We start from the raw sequence: 20,925 nt of genomic DNA on the forward strand, positions 1-20,925 counted from the left end.
TAATTTGAAGCTGTTGCTCTATTTCCTTACTGCTTAGCTTATCTCTCACAGGCCCTGCTCAGACCTGGTATTGCGTCCTTCCTGAGAGATCCGATCACAAGTGGACGGCGTTGAGTTCTTCTGTTCACACCCGGCAATAGAATGTGACCACTTGTGATCTGATCTCACTTCCTCCGCTCTATGTGCAAATAAACACGTACGTCGTTTGTGTCCGCAAAGAGCAAACTTTGTTGTTTTTACCCAGTTTGAATCTACAGATGTGTCCAATGATGTTTTTGTCATTTGTCGGCACGAGCGAAGTCCGGACAAACTGGATTTAAGAAGTATCGTGTATTATGCATTGGTTTTGATATTGTGGCGCTGGCTACAAACAAATCAGGGTATGGGCACAGAGGGAAACTAGCAGATCAGAGGACATCTGTTGAGTGGGCGGTTCTTCGTATGTGGCACAGAAGACATTTGCATTTGCACTGTGAAAATGTGGCTGCTTTGAGACCTGCACTCAGCGCTGACCACTTGATGGACGAATGGATTCCTCAGGATGGATGTTACAGTGTGGGAATGATTTAAACTTATAGGAATTAAAAAAACCCAACTGAAAGCTCAGAAATCTACAAAGAAAGAGATGCAGGGGCACTAACGACCTAAAGCCTGTGTTGAAACATCAGCCAAAGCCCCCACCTCTTTGGTATGCTGTATGTACACTATATGCCTTATTTTTTTCTGTGCTCTGCGCCTGACGAGGACAGGTCACCCTGAGATCCCCTAGATATGTCCACCAGCCTCCAGCGCTGTCCTCCACAAAGCGTTACACACAGTCAGAGCTGCTGGGAGAGAATATGCCACCTGTCTGCTCCTCTCTCAGGCACGGGCCACGCAAACAGAGCTCTGGGGGGGGATGAGCCGTAACCTTACAGAAAGTCAAATAGCCCCTGTTAAAGTGTGTGCTTGGAGTTTAGCGGTGATCGCCCACTTCTGGATGAAGACGGGTGCATTAAAGGGTGGAAGAACATGTTGTTTTGCTCTGGATTATTTATAATGATGTTGACAGTAGCTCCCTGAATCAAATCAATAGGGTAATCAAACCATAACTACTGGCTGTATTTCAGTATGTCTATTGTCACCGTCTGTTAATTAGATTTTGTTAGTAGATGCACACACACACATTAAGTCGCGGCCCCCACAGAGTCTGAGTGGGAGGGCATGTACGCAGGTTTAAGAGGCTTAGCTGCGTAAAAGCCTTTCTCTTCATTTCCTGTCTGTGTAGTCGGGGCCCCGGAGGCGCCCGGAACAACCACCTCAACAGTCATCTCATCTCCGCCATTGAAATCAACACAGACGCCCTGGAAGGATCTTCTTCCTCGTGATCCCAGGATAATGAAGAGCATTGGCTAGCTTATGATGTTAAAGAGCGGTTCATCACAGACACATGATGCCCCCACTGGCACGGCACAGATAAATTACAGAGGTTGCTGGAATGAAAATATAGGAAGCGTATGTGAGTGTGTGTTTTGTGTTTCAAATAAAATTGACCTCTTTCACTGCGGTTAATTTGGACAGATGGAATGAAACTCTTAGCTTCCATCATCGTGACCCTCCGGACTTCCATTTACCAATCTTGTTGCGTAGCGACTCTGGATCGCTTTACTTTGTTTTCCTTGATGCGCCGCACTTCAGTGATCCCTCTGCCACAGCTCGCTCACTATCGCTGCCTCACAACCACGTCCACGAAGGCAGCGAGCGGAGGTTACACAAAGTGAGGTTTAATCATTTAAAAGCTTGAAGCTTTTTGAAAAACAAATAAACAATGAACTCTCTTTGCCTGAATAAACGATGTATGAATGAGACATTACACATTCTGAGACTTATTTAATGATAAATACATGTACATGCACTCGTACGCACTCCACGCCGCTCTCCTGCCGCAGCAACTTTCCCATCTGCCTGAGTGAAAGCAGCCGGAATTGCTACTGTCACATTTAGAGACTGATTGATGTGATACTGCATTTCAAACCACATCACTTTCAAGCCTGCCTGTGATATCGGTCTCTTGCCTCCAGGCCTTCAATAAAAGTCAGAGAGAGTAGGTCACCCACCGGCCTGTATCTGACAGTCAGGGTGTCTCCGTCAATACTGTGACCTCTGTGGAAGCAGACAGGATTCACCTACACTCAGCTGCCCGCCCGTCTCTGCGACTGTACCAACATCACACGGAGGCATTTATCAGCTCTAAAGCGTAGAGGTCGATCCTCCGGGAATGGCGAGCGCGTCGTGGCATTGCCGGCCACACACACTCAAGAACTGTGCCCTCTAAATAAGTGACGATAATTAGAGCTGCTATGTGCATCTCGTGCGGTTCCACAGCAACAGCAGGAGCAAATTAAAAAGTCCCGGCAGTGACATTGATCCTGTTTTCCTCTGTGGGCAGTTAAAACACTGTGGAGTCATTCTAATAGACATCTTCCCTCGTTGCTCGCTGTTTTCTGTCTCTTCTGTTTTTCCATTCTTGGGGAAAAGGTCCATGTCGACAGGGTTGGAGACTATCATGGTTGGGTCGTGAAATTCTGCACCAATCAGGCAGCGGTTCCTACCCGGCTGGTTCCTAGTGAACCGGATCACGACGCAGATTTCAGTGCCTCATTTACACCTGAGCTATGAGCTGAGATAGTTGCCCCGCTTACAGGCAACATAAACATAACGTGTGCTTATTTAACATTTAAACATTAATGTTCGCCTACAGCTAGCTCGTAGCTGCCTCAAACTCCGGTCGACAAAAAATCAAAATGTCCAAAGCTGAAGGGTTGAAAGTGTGGCTGCATTTCAGGTGAAAGGACTCCGACAGCATGCATTCAATGTTTGAAAATGATTCTGTAAAGGGAGGAACGCAACAAACGTAATAAATAAACCTGTCGACGCACATTCACGTCAGCCGGCAGTGTGGGCGCCCCAGGGTCCGAGGGTGGGGAGACAATTAATGAGAAGTTTAGAGCTGAAGTCTTTTGCTGTATTAAGCACTGAAACTGTTATTATTTCTACTATTTCATACATTATGTGATGTTTGTGTAAATTTGTTGAGAGTTTGGCACTTATATATTTAAATTTAATAAAAAAAGACATTCTATCATTGCCAGTATCTGTCCTGGCACCTGTACAATTTTAAAACTATTGATTTGGCCCCTGTCTCATGGCTCCTAAGTGGGGGTCCAGTAGAAAGTTCCAGAGATTTCATAGGATCATGTCCCAGCTACGACCTGTGTTTACTAACCAACCAATAGAACTGCTGCGTGAAATGGCGCACCACAGCACTGTTAACCACTCCAGCTCATAAAGTCTGTCACCCAGCTCTATTAGATTCATGTTGCACAGTGTTGCTCGCAATAACCTTCTAACCCTGCTGAGATCTCACAGTCCGTCGGTGCCTGAAGAGTCATGGAGAGTGAGAATGGGAGATTCCCTTTAGACCAGAGGGCTCGGCAGGGTCAACAGTGTGTGTGAGGGGAGATAATATCCTCCGTATATATAACTCACTGCTATCTCACGCTTTTTTTTCCTCAGCAATATTTCTCCCTTTGGTGGTATTAATATTTGAAGAGCTCATTATTTACCTTCAATCCGGCTGTGTTGTCCTGTTGCGTAAGCTCCAGGTCTTTGCACGACATTCTGCACCGAACATTTCCACACACACACACACTTTCTGAGGATTTTCCTATCTTCAAAAAAGATGATGATGATTCACTTAAAGTTTGGGGACTGACTGTGTGTTTTCTCTTTTCTTTTACAGTTAGAACAGATCCAGAAGCACACGTGGTACATGTAAGTATTTTTCCTTTTTGTTTCTACCCCCTTCTCCTCCTTCTTCTCCTCCTCCTCCTTCTCCTCCTCCTCTTCTTCCTCTTGCAGCCCGTTCTGCAGGACTCACAGACCTGAGGGGAGCTACCGCATGATAAACGACTTTCTGCTCCGGCGCTGTACACGAGAGTACCTTTGAGTGGGGCATGACTCCACTCTCGGGGATGTGGGGGTAAATTGGTAGTGCATGAAAGAGGACGCGCCACATATGCTAGGCTGAGCAGGGAGCAGGGGAGGAGGAGGGGAGAACGAGCAGGGATGAAGGGGAGAGGGTGAACCCACCTAACCTCTGAGTTCCCACCATTTAACTTTCATAACAGAGTGTTTCCACCTTTTACGACCGACATAAATCTTTTAAGGAAATTTGTAGTGCATGTCATTGTGTTTGATGTCCGAATCTTGCATGTGGAGATATTTCTTGACATCCTCCCCCTAATTATCACATTATCACCATTTAGAAGTTGCAGCGGACCCATTTAGAAGTCATTCAAAGACAGGATTTTTTTTTTTTTCCACCTCTCTCCCAAAAGAAAACCTGTGAATCATGGAGGTTGGAGGTTGTGAGTCCTGGAAGAGGAACAGAGTTATGGTTTCTGTCGTGCGCTGAGAGATCATGCAAACAGGCAGCGAGACTGATAAAAGAAACAAGAGCAGACAAGAAGAGACGAGCTTGGAGAGAAGAGTAATGTGGTGTAACTGAGGAAGATGCCTGACTCTCTCTCTCTCTCTCTCTCTCTGACTGGCTGACGCATAAATGAATTAATGAATGAAAGAATGGGGATTTTTTTTTTGTTAAACAAATGCAGCTACTATTTAGTAGTTCATGGCATTGAAACTACAACTTTTTATTTTTTCAGATTGAGTCGTCCACTCATTGTTTGTGTGATGGTTTGATTACTTTGTCTAATGTGATTAATGCAAATAATATCAGAATACCACATACATCTTAAATCAGTAATTGCTTATTTTCAGTATAATCTCATAGTCTTATCCAGACTATGGCTTAATTGGGTTAATTTCAGAATATTGGCATCCATGTAAACGTAGTTGTTGAACAGAGCAGAGCTTTGACCAAACAGTTTTCACCAGCTTCACACATCATGAGCAGAGGACACACATACTCTCAGTGACCAGTTTATTAGGGAGCTACATCGAATCCAATCCAATGAAAGAGTTGTGCATTAAATTCACCTTCATTAACATGATATATTTTGTTGAAGAGGCTGATTTAACTTTGCAGCCGTGTGGTTGGCTGTGGTTTGTGGTGGGGTTGGATTTTATTGCAGGTCCAACAGTTTCTATAAAACTTTGAACAAAACCGACCTCATAACTTTAATTACTGCAGGATTTATTGCAGTGCTGTTGCAATAGGCTGCATTGTTTTAGAGAGGTGGACTAAATAAACTGGCATCTGAATCATATGTTTACAGGAGTGACAGTGAGGTCTTGTTTTTATTTTCAGTTTTATATACCTGCAGTGAAACCGGGATTGAAGGTTTTACATTTTACTGCGCTCACTGGAGGACGAAAAATAGATTCAGGGAAAGAACTCGAGGGGGTTACATACTGACGCAAACCTGTGTATCACAGTGTGTATACTGCGTAAAAGTATGTGTGTGTATCGATGCAAGAGATGCATATTCAAAGAAAGAAATGACATGACCATAATGTTGTCTGTGAGTGTCTGGGGGGAAAAAAGAATAAAACACGAAAGAGGAGAAAGGGAGAGAACTCAAAACTTAACAGCGATGACTCAGTAGTCGTCTGTTTTTATCTTCGTGAGCGTGATGACCAGAGTTCATCCTCTGAAGTTAACATGCAAAGTGACTAAACCTGGGGAAAGTACGTGACCGTGAATGTTTTATTTTTATAATGTCAAACAGGGTCCTAATGAGTAAAAAACATGTTGCCTCAGATGACCGAGAGGCAAACAAACACAGAGATAGTTCACATGGTGTCATTTATATGCAGAGTAAGGTTTTATATTTATGTTTATATTTAACGATGTACAGTACTAGTGACGGATGACGAGTTGTTCTTATTTGCCCTGTAATCTTTTGCGTTCCCAGAGGGGGGAAGAACGAACCAGAGCCAGAGCAGCCCGTGCCCAGGAAGGTGACGATCCGCAGCCTGCCCTCCGCAGACGATATCGACCCCGACGTACTGGACAGCATGCACTCCCTGGGCTGCTTCAGGGACAAAAACAAACTACTGAAAGACCTGCTGTCAGAAGAGTGAGTGAAGGCAGGAGCAAAAGGGAGGGACGGGCAAAAGAAAGAGGTTTTGATGAAGCGGAACAGACAGTGGCTACGAAGCAGAAAGGGAAAAATACTGAAGTTTGTCTTGTTCAAATAGGGGGAAAAAATAAAAGCAGCTGGAGAGGACAGGGTTGTGCTGTGGTTTCAATGAAAGGAGAGAATGGGACTTCAGTGGAAGGACGGTTGTGTGATGTCCGTCTTGGCCTTGGTGGTTTTTTCTCCCATGAGGCTTTTCATCACAGATGTCTGAAGCCAAAGATCTCCGCTGTTATCACACAGCACTGACTCCACTCACTCCTGGAAAATTTCCCCCAAACCGATCCATTCTCCCAGGTCACATTTACACGTTTGTGACTTTTCATTTACGCTCAGAATCTTTTCTACACTTAAATAATTTTTTTTTCTATTTATCCTTTCCCTCCATTTTATATCATCCCTGCTTCTTGCTTTTAACACAAAACGAGCATCACTGTATAACTTCCCCATCTCTTCCGTTTTCCCTCCTGTCTCCTGGGAGCATCCCATAATAGTGCTGGACTGGAGGAAAATCTGCTGTCTCTATCTCCCCGCTCTCGGTTCATTTTAGCTGAAGTTGCAGGTCCTTGTCTCTTTGCCTCCTACTGCTTTCCAATCTGTCTTTATTATGGAGGGCCAATCCCTGGGCCTTTTGCATAGCGCGCTCTGGCCTAGAGGCTAAATATATTAGCTTTTCTGATTTACTGCGAGAGAAAAGGGATAAACTCGTAATGTTGCGGTACTTTCGTAAACTTACCAGCAGAAGCAGCATATGGAGTTGGGGCATATCCTAAAACATATGTGCAGAATATAATATGGCAGCTTAATGATCTGTAAAACTAAACTTTTGTTTTAACGATGGAAGCAATTTAGTGGCACAGTTTCACAAAGGACTTGAAAAGATTAAAAGACATTTATCACAGTGAGGATTTTTGCGGTTGAACATTTTAAGCATGTGCAGATCTCGCTGGTGCTCATACTGTACATAATCTATAAATCTGACTGTATGCTTGGTTGTGTAGGTATTATCTCTGAACATTCATTTAATTGCCTCCCCCTTTGCAGCGACAACCAAGAAAAGATGATCTACTTCCTGTTATTGGACCGCAAGGAGAGATATCCCAGCCAGGAGGACCAGAACCTCCCCCCTCGTAATGAGATCGGTGAGGATTGAGCAAAAAGTATAAATGCAGAATGTGACAAGTGTGTCAAATATCAATTTTGCCCATTGACCACATACAGACCAGCAATAAAAAAAGGTTTTCAGAAGCTGAGCTACGACTCCTGCCGGAGTGAGTTTCTAATAAGAGCTTTGCAAGAGGAAGAGTAATATGTGTGTGTGTGTGTGTGTGTGTGCCTGTGTGCTGTGAGATACCGACATCTTGATGAATAGACTCCCTCTTCAGTGAATGTGATACAGTCAATACAGTGGCCATTAGTTCAAGGTCTGCGAGGAAACCATTACTTATTCACTATTAGTTAAAATGTCAACATGATCAGCACTGAACATCACTCAAACACTCACATATCTGCACACAGAGCACAAAACTGTAGAAATGCGCACGTTAGCTCGTCGGCTGCATCGCGTTCATTCTGCTGCCCGTCCCTCTCCGTTCCCCACAGATCCTCCACGGAAGCGGGTCGACTCTCCCATGTTGAACCGTCACGGGAAGAGGAGACCGGAGAGGAAGTCCATGGAGGTCCTCAGTGTTACAGATGGAGGCTCGCCTGTGCCGGCCAGGAGGGCCATCGACATGACGCAGCACGGCCAACGGTACGAATGGAGGTGAAATGACGTAACAAAGAAAAATGTTTATAAAATGTTTAAAGTAGAAGGGCGCTCTCAGAGCGCATACCTCCGCCAAGGCGAGCACACTCTCTCGCCAGCTCCAAGCGGTGTTTCCCTTTAATCAGCCGTTTTCTAATTTGTCCTACCAAATTTGTTTATGAACCAAAACATGTTTTCACACTTGTCATAGTAAAATATTAGATCTCTATCTATCTAGCACGTTGTTGGGGTGGCTGTTCGTGCATAAAAAACTCTGCTACGTCCACAGATTGAATTCATTTTGAGAGAAACGCTGCAGAGAAAGTGAAACTAAATTCCTGGATCCACGCATTTGTTCGGCTCCAGATCTTTCACACGGCCTCCTTGGCTTCCACCACGTTTCATCAGAATCCGTCCAGTAGTTTTTGTGTAATCCTGCTAATTTACTGACAAAGTGAAAACATGAACCACCTTGGTGGAGGTAATGATCGCACAGAGATACACACACTGTAGGCCTGTGTGTGTGTGTACTGTGTGTGTGGGGGGGGGGGGGTCTTGCAGCCCAGTGGTGTTTCAGAAAGTCTGACAGCGAGTCTGGCTCTGGTGTCAGCCGGCTACATTGTGGACAAGCACAAACAGAGACTGACTCTGTGCTCGCTTTGTCTCCTGTCTCACTGTAGTAAATCAGTGTACAGTAAAAGCTTGGATATTCCTGACGCCCGTACAAAATGCAGCAAAGACGAAAGGTATTCACTTGTCACTCACTTCCCATGCTTTTCCACCTCCTCCCGCTCCTCGTCTCACCCTCATGCAAGCAGACGTGCGCGGCAGGAGAAAGATGCAGCACAGCTTTCTTTCACTTTGTTTAAAAAGGGAGATGATGTACGTGCAGCATGCGGCAGCTTCACAGGACTTTTTTTAATAAGCTATAACTCATCTGAAGAATAAACGTAAGAACGGCTCTGTCCTTCATGAGTCAACAGTTTTAGGTGAGCACTTCCTAAAGTTTGACTTAACTCTCTTAATTAACTTCATTTTCAAATTGAGGGAGCCAGCACATTTGCAATTCAGACCCACTTCTCCGCAATTATCTATTTTTTTTTTTCCTACTGTGAATGCATTGATAATCAGTTTCTCCCATACTGTGTCCCACTTTCTCCAGATGCAGAGCGCGTCTCCGTTTGCTCCCTTTTAAAAACGTTCGAGTCACGCTGGTACCGCACCCCGACGAGGCGCAATGGACTGATTTAAAATCTGTTTCCTCATCTTATTTCTACAGCCAATGTATCATCACGTTTCTGCTCAGAGGCAGTGACATTTCTGACAGCAGGGAAGATTGAATCTGAGGGGGTAATAACCTGATCTGCCTAATGATAGGCAGATTGGCAGAGTGCTGCAGAAAGCTTTCAGACATATAGGGCCTGAATGCAGAAGCACTGAATGTGTATGTATAGGGATAAAAAAAAATATACTTATAATGTTGAATATTCATCCAGATGTCAGATGCATGAGAGCCTCTTCACCCAGTTCGGTCACAACACTTATGCTTGATTCTTTCTGTCTTCGGGTGCATTTGAATTTCATTTGGAGATTAATCTTCCTGTGTTTTATCGCCTCTGCTGGAATCCGTCATCCCTTCCACCGATCCAGAGTCTTATCTCTTCTATATTTAAAGGTTGCGATAGTTTAGAAGCTGCTTTCCTCTGCTCTTCGCTCTGAATTCCCTCACAGGCCAGGCTGGTGTGATTTTATCCAGCATTAATAATAACTTTTTAACACCAGAGCCCAGCACGGGTCCATTTTTGCAACCAGAACCCACAAAGACGAGTCAAATCCAGACCCATTGACAAATGTCCTGATGCGTTACCTGCGATTAAACACAATCTCTCACGTAATCTGGGTTCCGGTCTTCTTGTCCTCCAGTTGTGTGTACTTAAAAATAATTTGTGTGTCACATGAGCTCCTGCAGCTGTCAATACGTCTTTAGCACTTTTTTTTTTTTTTACAACCAGCAAACGTATTCACCACTGTCATCCATTTTGACGTATAAGCCACGTGGCTGTCGGTGGTGACAGGTACCTTAGCATGTAAGTGAAGGAGTCAAAAGTGGCGTCGTAGGCTTTCACAATAAAACAAATCGTTGCGGCTCTCTCTCAGATTCCATTGAGATGTTAAAATTAGATTTCTCTGGGGAAAAACAAAACGTATGCTTAAGTTCTCGCCTGCTGCTCGCACGTTTAGTTCACTTTTACCCCTACCTGTGAATGTATAACCGTTTCACAGTGGGTTACCAGTCAGTAGCTGAGTGGATTACATCATAAAGGGCGGTGAAATTAGTGGTTTAAACCTTTATTACGAGGAGCTTTACTCATGTAAATCTCAGTAAGAAGGCACCTCTATATATAGCAGCAGATGAAACACGGTTAGTGTCTGAATCCCAAATACATCAGTAGCTGCCGTCATTAGAAAAGCTCCGCTGCATCTTTCTTCCGTGCGACTTTAAATCAGTGTATTGTTCATATTCCTCCACCCAAATCTCTCTCCTCCGTCCCCCTTCTTCATCATCTCTCTCTCCCCCCTTGTGTGCAGCTGACCTTCAAACCCAAACACCCCCCGTTCCCCCCGTCCCACCCCCACCCTGTTAGTATGGAATTGCTATGCTAATGTAGAAATGCTGCTAGTTTCTCTCTGTCTGGCTTCCCTGCAGGAGCTGTATTGGGTCGGAGGTGGGGGGAGTCTTGTGCCGCAGCCCCTCCGCCTCCAAATCAAATCAAATCTCTCTTTCTCTCTCTCGCTATATGTCCCCACACCACTGCATGTCTCCAGCTGATCAGTGGAGGAAAAAAAACCTGGATTTTGTTGTGTTTTTAACTTTCTTTGCTTTTATCCCGTCCTTGTGTGCACTTTGTTTGATCATGTGCCAGCTTGTGTGTGTGTGTGTGTGTGTGTGTGGACGACGGTGTTGGCCGAACAGTGTCCAGAAATTTGACTGACTCTTTCTCTGAACCTAACCTTATCTTTCCCCGACAGCAAACTTAAGTTGACAGCGCAGAAGATTCACAGAACTTCAGATCAGAGGGCGTCAGAGAGAGGCCTGACTTTGAAACGTGTTTTGACGGGATACATTTCCACTGGTGTAAATGGTGGAAAAGAGAGAGAGAGCGAGGGGAGGGACACGTTTTTTTTATCTAAAATTACACGAACGAAAACGCACGATTCTCGACCCTTTATCGAGCATTTTGCCTCGTGCATATCTCATGTAGGCGTTTACAATCTGAACCTCTGCCGGCCGCGCTACATTTCTATACATGTGATGGTGATTTGAGATTAATCCTCCAGTAGCACAGAGATACACACATGATGACGTTCTGCCCATTTCGCTCTTTATATACCCAACAGAAAGTTAAAAAGACATTTAAAGCTGAACCCAAAGCAAACGAAATCCCACTGATTTAATTTTAAATCTTAACAACATGCCAGGAGAAATGAAAGGGGGTTAATGATATGTAAATGAAATATGGAAAAGTGCCGCAGTGTGAAGAAGAGAATATCAATTGATTTTCTTTTTTTTTTTTTTTTACTCTACAGCTCCACTCATGCAGTTTGAATGTGTCGGGTTAGTCGGGGCTGTCTTAATAAGTGAAGCTCTCATGCTAATTATTGACTCTAATTCATTGAAGAGGCTCAGATGACCACAAATAAAGCAGATTGAGCGCTGATCTCCGCAGCACAAACTGCAGGGGTCTGACTGCTTATAGACGTTTTGAGGAGCTGAGGTGTGAATATTAATGCACCCAGTCCTCGGGGAGGTGTCAAGGCTCAGGAAAGGAAACAAATTTAAAGGGTGTTTTGATTTATTTGAATATCAGCTCCGTGCAGCAGAAGCTCAGTCGGTAGGACAAAGTCAATACAGAGGAGGGAGAAAGGGAAAAATGAAACTATGTCCGACTGCTTTAAACCCTGCTAGCAGAGCACGTGCATTGTGCTCGGGCTTTGGCAGCGTTATTCATTTGCCATTTGACTCCTGGCAACATCCATTTCTCTGCGCTTCTTTTTCGTTTTATTTCAGTCCATGCCCTCATCCCCAGAACCACTTGTACTTGTTCCACTCCCCACAGTCGAGCATTAGACCCCCACAGGTGCTCTGGATGTCTGACATGAGGACATGGGGCCTCATGGTAATGTTAGCTTAAGGTCTAATGGACGGTAGAAAGGCTAGTGCGGGTGACCACACACATATCAGGTCCAAGTACACGTACCCTTTTTCTCTGTTTCCTCTTGTAGTTTCTAGCAGTGCAGATAGTTTCGGTTTTATTTCTTCAGGTTTTGAAATATTCCTTTATGAAGTGCAGCAAATGGAATCATTTCTTTCATAATAGCTGCATCATTACAATAACTGCTTTGACTGTGTCATGTATGTAAAGTCTTAATCGGTAAAGGAATGAGGAACTACTGACATGTCGCAGCTTAGAGGTTTAAAGCAAAAACTAGAAAAGCGCTCACTATTTGTTGGGCCTAGGTCCAACAGTCCTCTTATGAAACCACATTTAAATTCACTACATCCAGCTTTTATTTGCATCTGCACCAAATATCAGATTAAATCAAGATCCATTATGAATTATTCTCTGAGAAATCAACGGAAATGTGGAAAACAAAGTTAAAAAGATTCCAGGACACGTCACCTGATCTGGACAGAGTGACATTGATTCTGTAAAGTTGCAATTAATAATATTTTATTATTATTTCTTGTGTAGTAAGTTTTTTTTTTTGTCGAAGGCAGAAATCATGGACCTTTCAAAACTTTTTATAACAGAGATCTTGTTCCATTTGTTTGTTTCTTTTACAACAGACAATAAACAATTGCTTATTAGAAGCTGTTCACCATAAATAAAACGCTCATCATTAATAATTCATCGCCTCTCGACGCCCGTTACTTTACGGTGTAACCATCTGAAACATGAGCTTGAGAGAGATCTGCTTTTCCCAACACTAACAGATGCAGAGTGCCACTAACAATATGCTCCTAATGGCCTGAGGATGCTGCGTTTTTGGCTGCGTTTAGATGAAGTGCAATTTGGCGACGTGCGGACAGGCGCTGTATGTGAGCAACTGCGGGGGCACGTCTCAGTGGACCGAAGGACTTAAATGTAAATGATAGCAACTGTCTGGTCAGCTGCTCCATGAAATGAGAAATCATAGCCAACGTAGACTTCGCAGCGCCCACTCATGTGCATGAGTGTGTGCAATAAATACACTCACAGAAGGGGCAGTGGGAGCGTTACGGAAATAGCCTCGGAGTGGGTGTTTCTATATTTTCCTTTCTCTCGTGGTAGCTGTAACTGTTGCTCTGTTTGTGTGTCGGTGTCTTTCAGGGGGAAGATTCCTCTTCTGTTATCAGTCCTTTCCTCAGGCACAGCTATCATTTAATGGCTGCTGACTTTTCTGTGTCCATGTGTGCAGGCCTGTGTTCCCACGGGACTGCTCCAGCTTCAGGAATGAGCATCCGTCTCCATTATTCCGTCCGTCCCTAAACTCCCTCATTCTCCCCTCAACATTTGTCCACGAGGTCGTAGCCGTAGCGTTCATCTCTTCAACGAGAGACAATAGATCCGAGGACTCGGCCGCATGTTCGCATGTGCGTCAAAGCTGAAAGGGAGGGGAGGGAAAGAAGGGGTGAGAAGGAGGGGGTTAATATTAGATTGAGTGACAATAAGGAACAGTGTTGTGACAGTGAGCAGCTGGCGTTTCCGAGTTTCGACAGCCACTGTTGTTGTGTGTTTGCGTGCGTGCGCGCTTGATGGAGACAGATTGTCCTGTGATTGTTCATGCACGGCTCTGCTCATAGGGGTTATTGACGGCATCTGTGGGGGAGACAAAAAAAAAAAAAAAAAAACGTGACAAATGGTACTCAACCAAATGTCCCACTTCATTCCACCCCCCTCAAGATATTTTCTACTGATCCAGAGCGGAGCCCTGAAACGTCAACATGTTTGGTTTTACAGCAAACTGTACAGAGGGGGGGGGGGGGCTAATTTGAATGTTGTAGCCTATAGGTTCACATGAGAAGCTGCAGTCAAATCATCCATCTGTCATCTAAACCCTTTATCCTGGGAGGGAGGGAGGGAGGGTGGGGTTCTCGAGCAAACCTGACATTGAGTCTGAGGAGGGGTAACACCCTGGACAGGTCGCCAACATTTACCTCTTTTTCACCAGAACTTGTGGATCGACGCAGGGTAGACACGGGTAAACCCACTGAAAAAAAGGAAATGACCTCCTTGCCAGTCTTTTCCTGTCTGTTTTTTCCCCCCCGGTGCGTCATGTTCAATGTCACGAACACACTGAAAACGGAGAAGCTCTCTCCCCTTGCTGTCTTTTCAAATTAGCGCACTCACCTGGGTGTCGTGTTTCTATCAGTGCCGATCAGAGCTGAGTAAAACCTTCTGCTGCCGGGGTCATTTGAACCGGGGAGTGAATGCAGATTGTATCTATTCCAATTACAAGAGACAGATGTTTGTGGGTTTTGTGACCAGTGGAAAAAGGGACCATACAGAGCCAATCATCTACGCTCACATTCACATCTACGGGCAATTTAGAGTCTTCAAAAGACAATCTGCATGTTTTTGGACTATGTGAGGAAGTTGCAAAAATCCACACAGACCCAACAAGGATTCAAACCTGGAGCTTTCTTGCAGTGAGGAAACAGTGCAAACCGCTGCACCACCATGCCGCCCTGCAGTCAAAACACCATATTTAAAACTTATAGTTTAATTGGTTTCAGAGTAATTGCTGGGAGTCAATACCACGTGATGTGTATCGTCAAGTGCTGTTGTGACGTCGTAGCGCCCCCAACCCTCTTTCTGTGACACGGCTCTGTAGCAACCTGTGTGCTTTGTATGATGGCACCATATGCTGTAGTGCTTTCTAACCGTGTCCAACATGTAACCTCCGAGCTCTCACCTCCGCCTGTGTTTACACAAACATGTCACAGGTCACACGTGTTGATTCTGTGCCTTTTTCCGTGTTCTTGCGTGCTTGTGCCACAGGTCGCGGTCTATTAGCGGAGCCTCCTCTGGCCTCTCCACCAGCCCCCTCAGCAGCCCACGGGTAAGTCACAATCCCGATTGCACTTACACAAAATACAACACACAGCTACAGTATGTCGGGATAACGCCCATCAAGATCCTGCTGATCCCATGTTAAAGATGGTCACCACATCAGTTCTGACCCTTGACAAAAAGTAGGTGTATTGTTCTGCTTCTTAAAGGGAAAGTTCACCCTTCATCATCCACTCATCACTGTGCAGATGGAGGTGGTGGGTGAAGTGTTTGAGTCCACAAAACACGTTTGGAGTTTCAGGGGTAAACAGCGTTGCAGCTAAGTTCAAACCACTTCTAAGTCTTAATCCAAAGTTCAGATGTAACTTTTCACTGTGAGGACGCAGGGACACTATGATGATCTCCTCATAATGTGATGTTGGATCATCACTGTGTCTGTATATAGTTTTGATCTTTGTTTAAACTCAATGTCAGAATAAGGACGAGGGCAAAAAAGTTTCCTCAAAAAGTCCATAAAAAAGTTCTGCTCATTGTGGGAACTTGTTTTTAAGAATTGAATTGAATTTTTTTATTTAATTAGGGTAACAGTAGATGTTACTTCCCCCACTATTATTATTATTGTTATTATTATTATTTGTAATATATGATTTCATATCAGAACATTCTGTGTGTTTTCATACCCGATGCACAAAATGTAAAATGTGACATTGACGAGCGTGATGAAGAATAAACCTGCGTTCTGTGTGGACTGTTCATAGTTGAATATGGTTAAGTCTGTTAAACTAAAACTCCAAAACTACTCACACAATCACACATATTTCACTGCTGCTCTACATTTAATGTAACGTCAGTAAGTTTCTCAGCACCTCCACCTCCTCACTGACTCCCTGTGCACAAATCGCTGATGGAAACGCACAATGTGGACGTGACAGCACATAATCCTCTTCTCTCTCCTCTTCCTCTCTGATGATTATCCTCCTCTCTGTTTTCTGTGGCCTGAGCTCTGTGGAAATCCAGCTCAGAGGCTCTTTCAGAAAAAAAAAAAAAAAAATCCCACTTTTCTCGCTCCCCTCTGAGCCTAAACTTTTTTCCGGCCGACTAACCTGAGAAGGCTCGAGATGAGCCGGGATCCCTGAGTCGAGCTCCTCGCGCCACACAGGTTCTCTCAGGCTGATCTGAAAGGGAAATTGATTTCGCAGACCGACCCAAAGCCCCCGGATTGTGCTCGCAGCAAGAGGCTCTGTGTGGGCTTATTTTCTCCAGATTTGTGTCTGGAAGAAGAGAAGGTGTCGAAGGGAAACAGTTTATCAGCGCGCCGTGTGTGGCTGCAATTTCACCATTAAAAATCAAACAGACGAACAAGCCTGTCCGTAAACACGAGATTTCACAGCAGAGACGCCGTAATGGAGTTCCCCCCGTTTTATTGAGACAGCCCAATTTGTCCTCACAGCTGCTCCTGTGTCTCTCACACCTGTGTCTGCTTGCGATAGCTGAGCTCTGCATGTTTTATTTAAGTCAAGTCCACCTTTAAACACCTTTTGTGTGAAATATTTTCAAATGTGTGCATTGCTTGATGTTTTTGTTTTTGCCCATTTAATTTTTCTTTTGACATGAGTCACTCAATGGACTAACTGCATGTTTTTCTCTTGTCCTTCTGTTTTTTTTTGTTTGCCTCCATCCCTCCTGTGTATGTTCACTTCTCACCTGCCTCTATATTCTTTGGCTTCCTCTCCTCCTGCTTGTGACGCTGTTTGCTCTTCCGCGCTTGTTTCCTTTCCTTATCTACGTGTTTGTGGGCTTTGCGTGTGTCCCCGTGTGTTTTTTCTTTGTTTTCTTTTCCTCCTCCACCTGTTCTGGCTTTATTGTGCCGTGTGTCCTCACGCTGTGTCCTCCAACTCCAGCCTGTCAGAAAGTTTGGTGTGCCACCTCAGTGCCCAGACATGTCACAGTCCCCCAACACCAGCCCCTGCCCGTCTCCAGACCCCATCCCCAATCGCCCGTGTGTCTCCACCCCCAACTCGCTCGCTCCAAACAATGAACTCCTGCCGGCAGCGCTCAACAAGACGCAGACGCTCCCCACCAAACCCAAAGTCGCCCTGAAGCCTCTCCAGGCCACACGATCCAACCCGCTCCCCGAAACCTCCCCAGATCCAGAATCTGCGGCAAAATCGGAGCCCTCCTCTCCCTGCCAGCTCTCATCACAGCCGCCCTCTGCCTCTGTGCCCCCCAGCCCTACTTCCCCATCCTCCCCGTTCTCCCCATCCACCATCACCAATGCTCCCATCCCGAACAGCCCGCACGTACGGCGCACCCATTTTGCCGCCGGCCCCCAGCTCTCTGTGCCCTTTAGCCCAGTGGTGCCCCTGTCGCCCATCCGGCTGCACCACTTTCACCCCGTGGCACCGGCTTCTTCTGCATTCACTGACCACCCACCCAAATCTATCCCCCTCATACAGGTTACCCCCCACCCCTCCCCTCGAGGCAGCCCCCTCCCCACCCCAAAGGGCACCCCGGTGCACACTCCCAAGGACAGCCCAGCTGGGACCCCCACCCCAACGCCGCCCCCCAGCCCATCCATCGGAGGCATGCCGTGGAGGACACGCCTCAACTCCATCAAGAACAGCTTCCTGGGCTCACCACGCTTTCACCGCAGGAAACTCCAAGGTCAACGCCGAATCCTGAATAATCTTATCAGTCTTAACATCCGCCTGTTTTCTGCTGATCATTAACCTTTGTCTGAACTTTGACCTCGTGTATACAGTCCCCACACAAGAGGAGATGTCCAGCCTCACACCAGAGTCTTCCCCAGAGTGAGTACATGCTGTGATTTTTTTATTTTAAAAATGCATAACGTTTCAGACTCTCTGCCTCAGACAGGCTGGCTCTTGATAGCATGATGTTTTGGAAAGTATTACATCCATGACCGTTTGATTTTTTAACCCCGCTGCTGAGTTCCCTGTGATGACCTGCAGGTCTGGTCCGGGTTATAGAAGCAGCAGGTTGTGAGTTGGTTATCAAGGAGGGGAGGAAGGCAGCCTGTGTGATGTTGCTGAGCTCCCAGGGGCCTGATAACTCAAAGTTGGCCTAGATATGCCCGTTTGATTGGCTGACTGTCTGGCTTGGCCATTTCCACCTGGCTGGAAAGAACATCCTGGCTTCAAGGTGTTGGAGAGACCATCTCTTGGCTGTGGCTGGGCTGTAGAGATACATGTTCACATACACCAGGTGTAGACACCTTCTTACTGCGGCACAACATCTCTGCAGACATTATAATATTACACAAACCTTTATTAATGTTTAATGAAGTGGTTTTATCAAGTTTAGGTTTTATGGAGTGGTCTCTTATTGGCTTAAGTCCCAATTCCTCTCCCTTCACCCTACCCCTAGATATAATGTTCCCTTACATCACACACCCCTTCACGGCCACACTCAAAACGAAGGTGTAGAACAGACGTGTTCAAGAATGTAATGAAATATGAATCGGGGTAAAACAAAGAAAACTGAAATGTTGTGCAGGAGAGAATCATAAACAATGCAGAGATGCAGCCGACAATCAATGTCTATTCTTTCTTCACAGACTTGCCAAAAAATCCTGGTTTGGTAACTTCATCAACCTGGAAAAAGAGGAGCAGATCTTCATCGTGATCAAGGACAAGCCTCTCAGCTCCATCAAGGCAGACATCGTGCAGGCCTTTCTCTCGGTACTCACGGCGCCTTATTGCTTAATTATTTGTCTTTTTCTCTGCCTCCACAGGAAAAAGTTTCCTCTGTGTCCTGTATTCTTCTCTCTGTATTTGTTGGTGTGTGCACGTTGCAGTAATATCTGTGTGTATCTTTTTCATGTGGGCCAGGATGTTGCCTTTTTCTAACAGCAGCTGTGATTGGCTGCACGATGCGACGAGTGTTTGCTAACATGATTCAGATTTATGTAGCAATTCAGTAAACTGCTTGTGTTCAGCGCTTCTATTTTCCCTCTGACTGCAGACTCACTTAAGGTCAATGGAAAATCAACAGAGAGCATTGATCATTAGCATATAGATGCTTTGCCCCCAGTATCGTGCATTGAGCGCATGTGTGTTGAGATGTGTAAGCGCCCGACATTGCGAAAATAGCATTAGATTTTATCTGTGTTTATAACTGTGGATTTTGCAAATACGTGAGGCAACGTGAGGATTTCTCGGCGGAATCTGTATCAACAAACATCCAGCGGTGGTCGTTGATATTCAGTGTACATAATTGAACAGAGCCCATCCTCACCCCAGTTAGATTTAACAAAGTCTAAGTAAATGCAAACTCTGCCTGCGCGGGTCAATGTCAAATCCGTCCCCCCCCCCCCCCCGTCCCTGCGGGGGTAGCTGTTTTCTCCCGCGGCTTGTGCTCGCTGGTTTTCCCGGACAGGAGATTGTCACCTGAATCAGTGGAATTATACCTCTCAGCACACTCACATTAATGGAATGTCAACCCCTCTCCAGCACTATGGCGAAATGTGACAATTTCGGAGCTCACCTGTTCACCGAGCATACAAATTCATTTTAGGTGTGCGATGTTGTTGGACGACTCAAGATTACATTAGCTTAAGTCTCCCTGGCACGCATGGCTACTCCCCAAGGCATTAATCTCCTCAGAGTTTCAACTGGTGCTCGTGGTATGTGGAGGCTATTTTAATGAGGGTTTATTCAGCTCGTCATTTGCAAGGTGCGGGAGGATAATTAAACATCAATGCTCGCTATGTGCAATCCCATTACTCACCTTTTTTTTTTTTATCTCCATCTATCCCTGTGTGTGTTTGTCCTCCCAGATCCCCAGCCTAAGCCACAGCGTGATTTCTCAGACCAGTTTTCGAGCGGAGTACAAGTCCACGGCCGGCCCCACAGTCTTCCAGAAGCCGGTCAAATTTCAGGTGGACATCACCTACACGGAGAGCACAGCCGCGACCAAGGAGAACGGCATCTACTCCGTCACCTTCACCCTGCTCTCAGGTCAGGACGCTCACACACGCAGAGATTATCCATTTTCTGCATCCTGCATGTGTTTGGGAAAATTCACATCGAACAGGTCAACAGTTTCTCAGAGGGATTATAAAACATTTATATTTGTATTTACACTTGCAAACTGTGCACAGACAGAAATGAAAATCCATGCACACAAAAAAACAGGGCACTGCGGTTGTTTTTTGTGTTTGAGAGAAGCTGGACGGCTTAATTTTGTCTCCTGTCCTCGTCTTAATGGGGTCAAGTTGAAAGCCAGGAAGTTCCTGCTGCGAGACAACACATCGCACAGGACAGTTACATCTTAAGTAATCTTGAATATTTTGAAATTCAGCCTCTGTGAAGAGTGCGGAGAACACCGTCACACTTCAAACCAACAAATTGCACCATGGATAAACTTGTATGTATCCAGCCAACAAATAAACCAGAGGTGCTGTCTCCAGAAGCGGCTGTTGTCAAACTTGCTGCCAAAAACAGAATGGCTGCCTAAGGATTTTTCAAAGTTCCTGCAATCCTAAATACTTGATAAGATTTTCCCCCGAAACCTCCCTGAGCGTAACAAGACGAGGTCTGGCTGTGCAAGATTACATACGATGCAATCACGCATGCATGCTTAGTCTTGTCGAAGCATGTGCATGCTCTATTTCACTCTCCGTGCACACACAGTTTCTCTCTCACACACACACACACACACACACACACACACACAGTTGGGGGCACATTTAAGCTGATTGGGGTGTAACACTGGTTGTTTTGAGCGAACCGGTTCTTCCATGTCACTGATCATATACTGTACACAACAGGTCGACAGCAGGAGCTCACAGCAGCTCTACTTTCTGCCCTCCATTTATCATCTCAGGCTTTCTGCAGCTTTTCCAGCTCACAACAGGCATTTGTGTGTGTGTGTGTGTGTGTGTGTGTGTGTGTGTGTGTGTGTGTGTGTGTGTGTGTGTGTGTGTGTGTGTGTGTGTGTGTGTGTGTGTGTGTGTGTG

General features: G+C 45.4%; 1 protein-coding gene across 11 annotated transcripts in view; it reads left to right on the plus strand.

Annotated features, from left to right (window-relative positions):
• The window catches only part of brsk2a (BR serine/threonine kinase 2a), a 160,524-nt gene that overhangs the window by 131,931 nt on the left and 7,668 nt on the right, over positions 1–20,925 (plus strand). For 3 of the 11 annotated variants that reach the window (XM_069528953.1, XM_069528961.1, XM_069528959.1), the window contains exons 9-18: positions 3,782–3,813; positions 5,919–6,083; positions 7,188–7,285; positions 7,746–7,908; positions 8,571–8,636; positions 14,934–14,994; positions 17,402–17,609; positions 17,707–17,755; positions 18,523–18,646; positions 19,744–19,924. In XM_069528953.1, coding sequence (XP_069385054.1) covers positions 3,782–3,813; positions 5,919–6,083; positions 7,188–7,285; positions 7,746–7,908; positions 8,571–8,636; positions 14,934–14,994; positions 17,402–17,609; positions 17,707–17,755; positions 18,523–18,646; positions 19,744–19,924 — 1,147 coding nt within the window. Of the gene's footprint in view, positions 1–3,781; positions 3,814–5,918; positions 6,084–7,187; positions 7,286–7,745; positions 7,909–8,570; positions 8,637–14,933; positions 14,995–16,846; positions 17,610–17,706; positions 17,756–18,522; positions 18,647–19,743; positions 19,925–20,925 lie in introns of all 11 variants that reach the window. The other 8 variants (XM_069528960.1, XM_069528956.1, XM_069528958.1 and 5 more) reach the window with 5 other exon arrangements.

This window comes from Paralichthys olivaceus, chromosome 7 (genome assembly GCF_024713975.1).
Source record: "Paralichthys olivaceus isolate ysfri-2021 chromosome 7, ASM2471397v2, whole genome shotgun sequence".
In the NCBI taxonomy this organism is placed as follows: Eukaryota; Metazoa; Chordata; class Actinopteri; order Pleuronectiformes; family Paralichthyidae; genus Paralichthys; species Paralichthys olivaceus.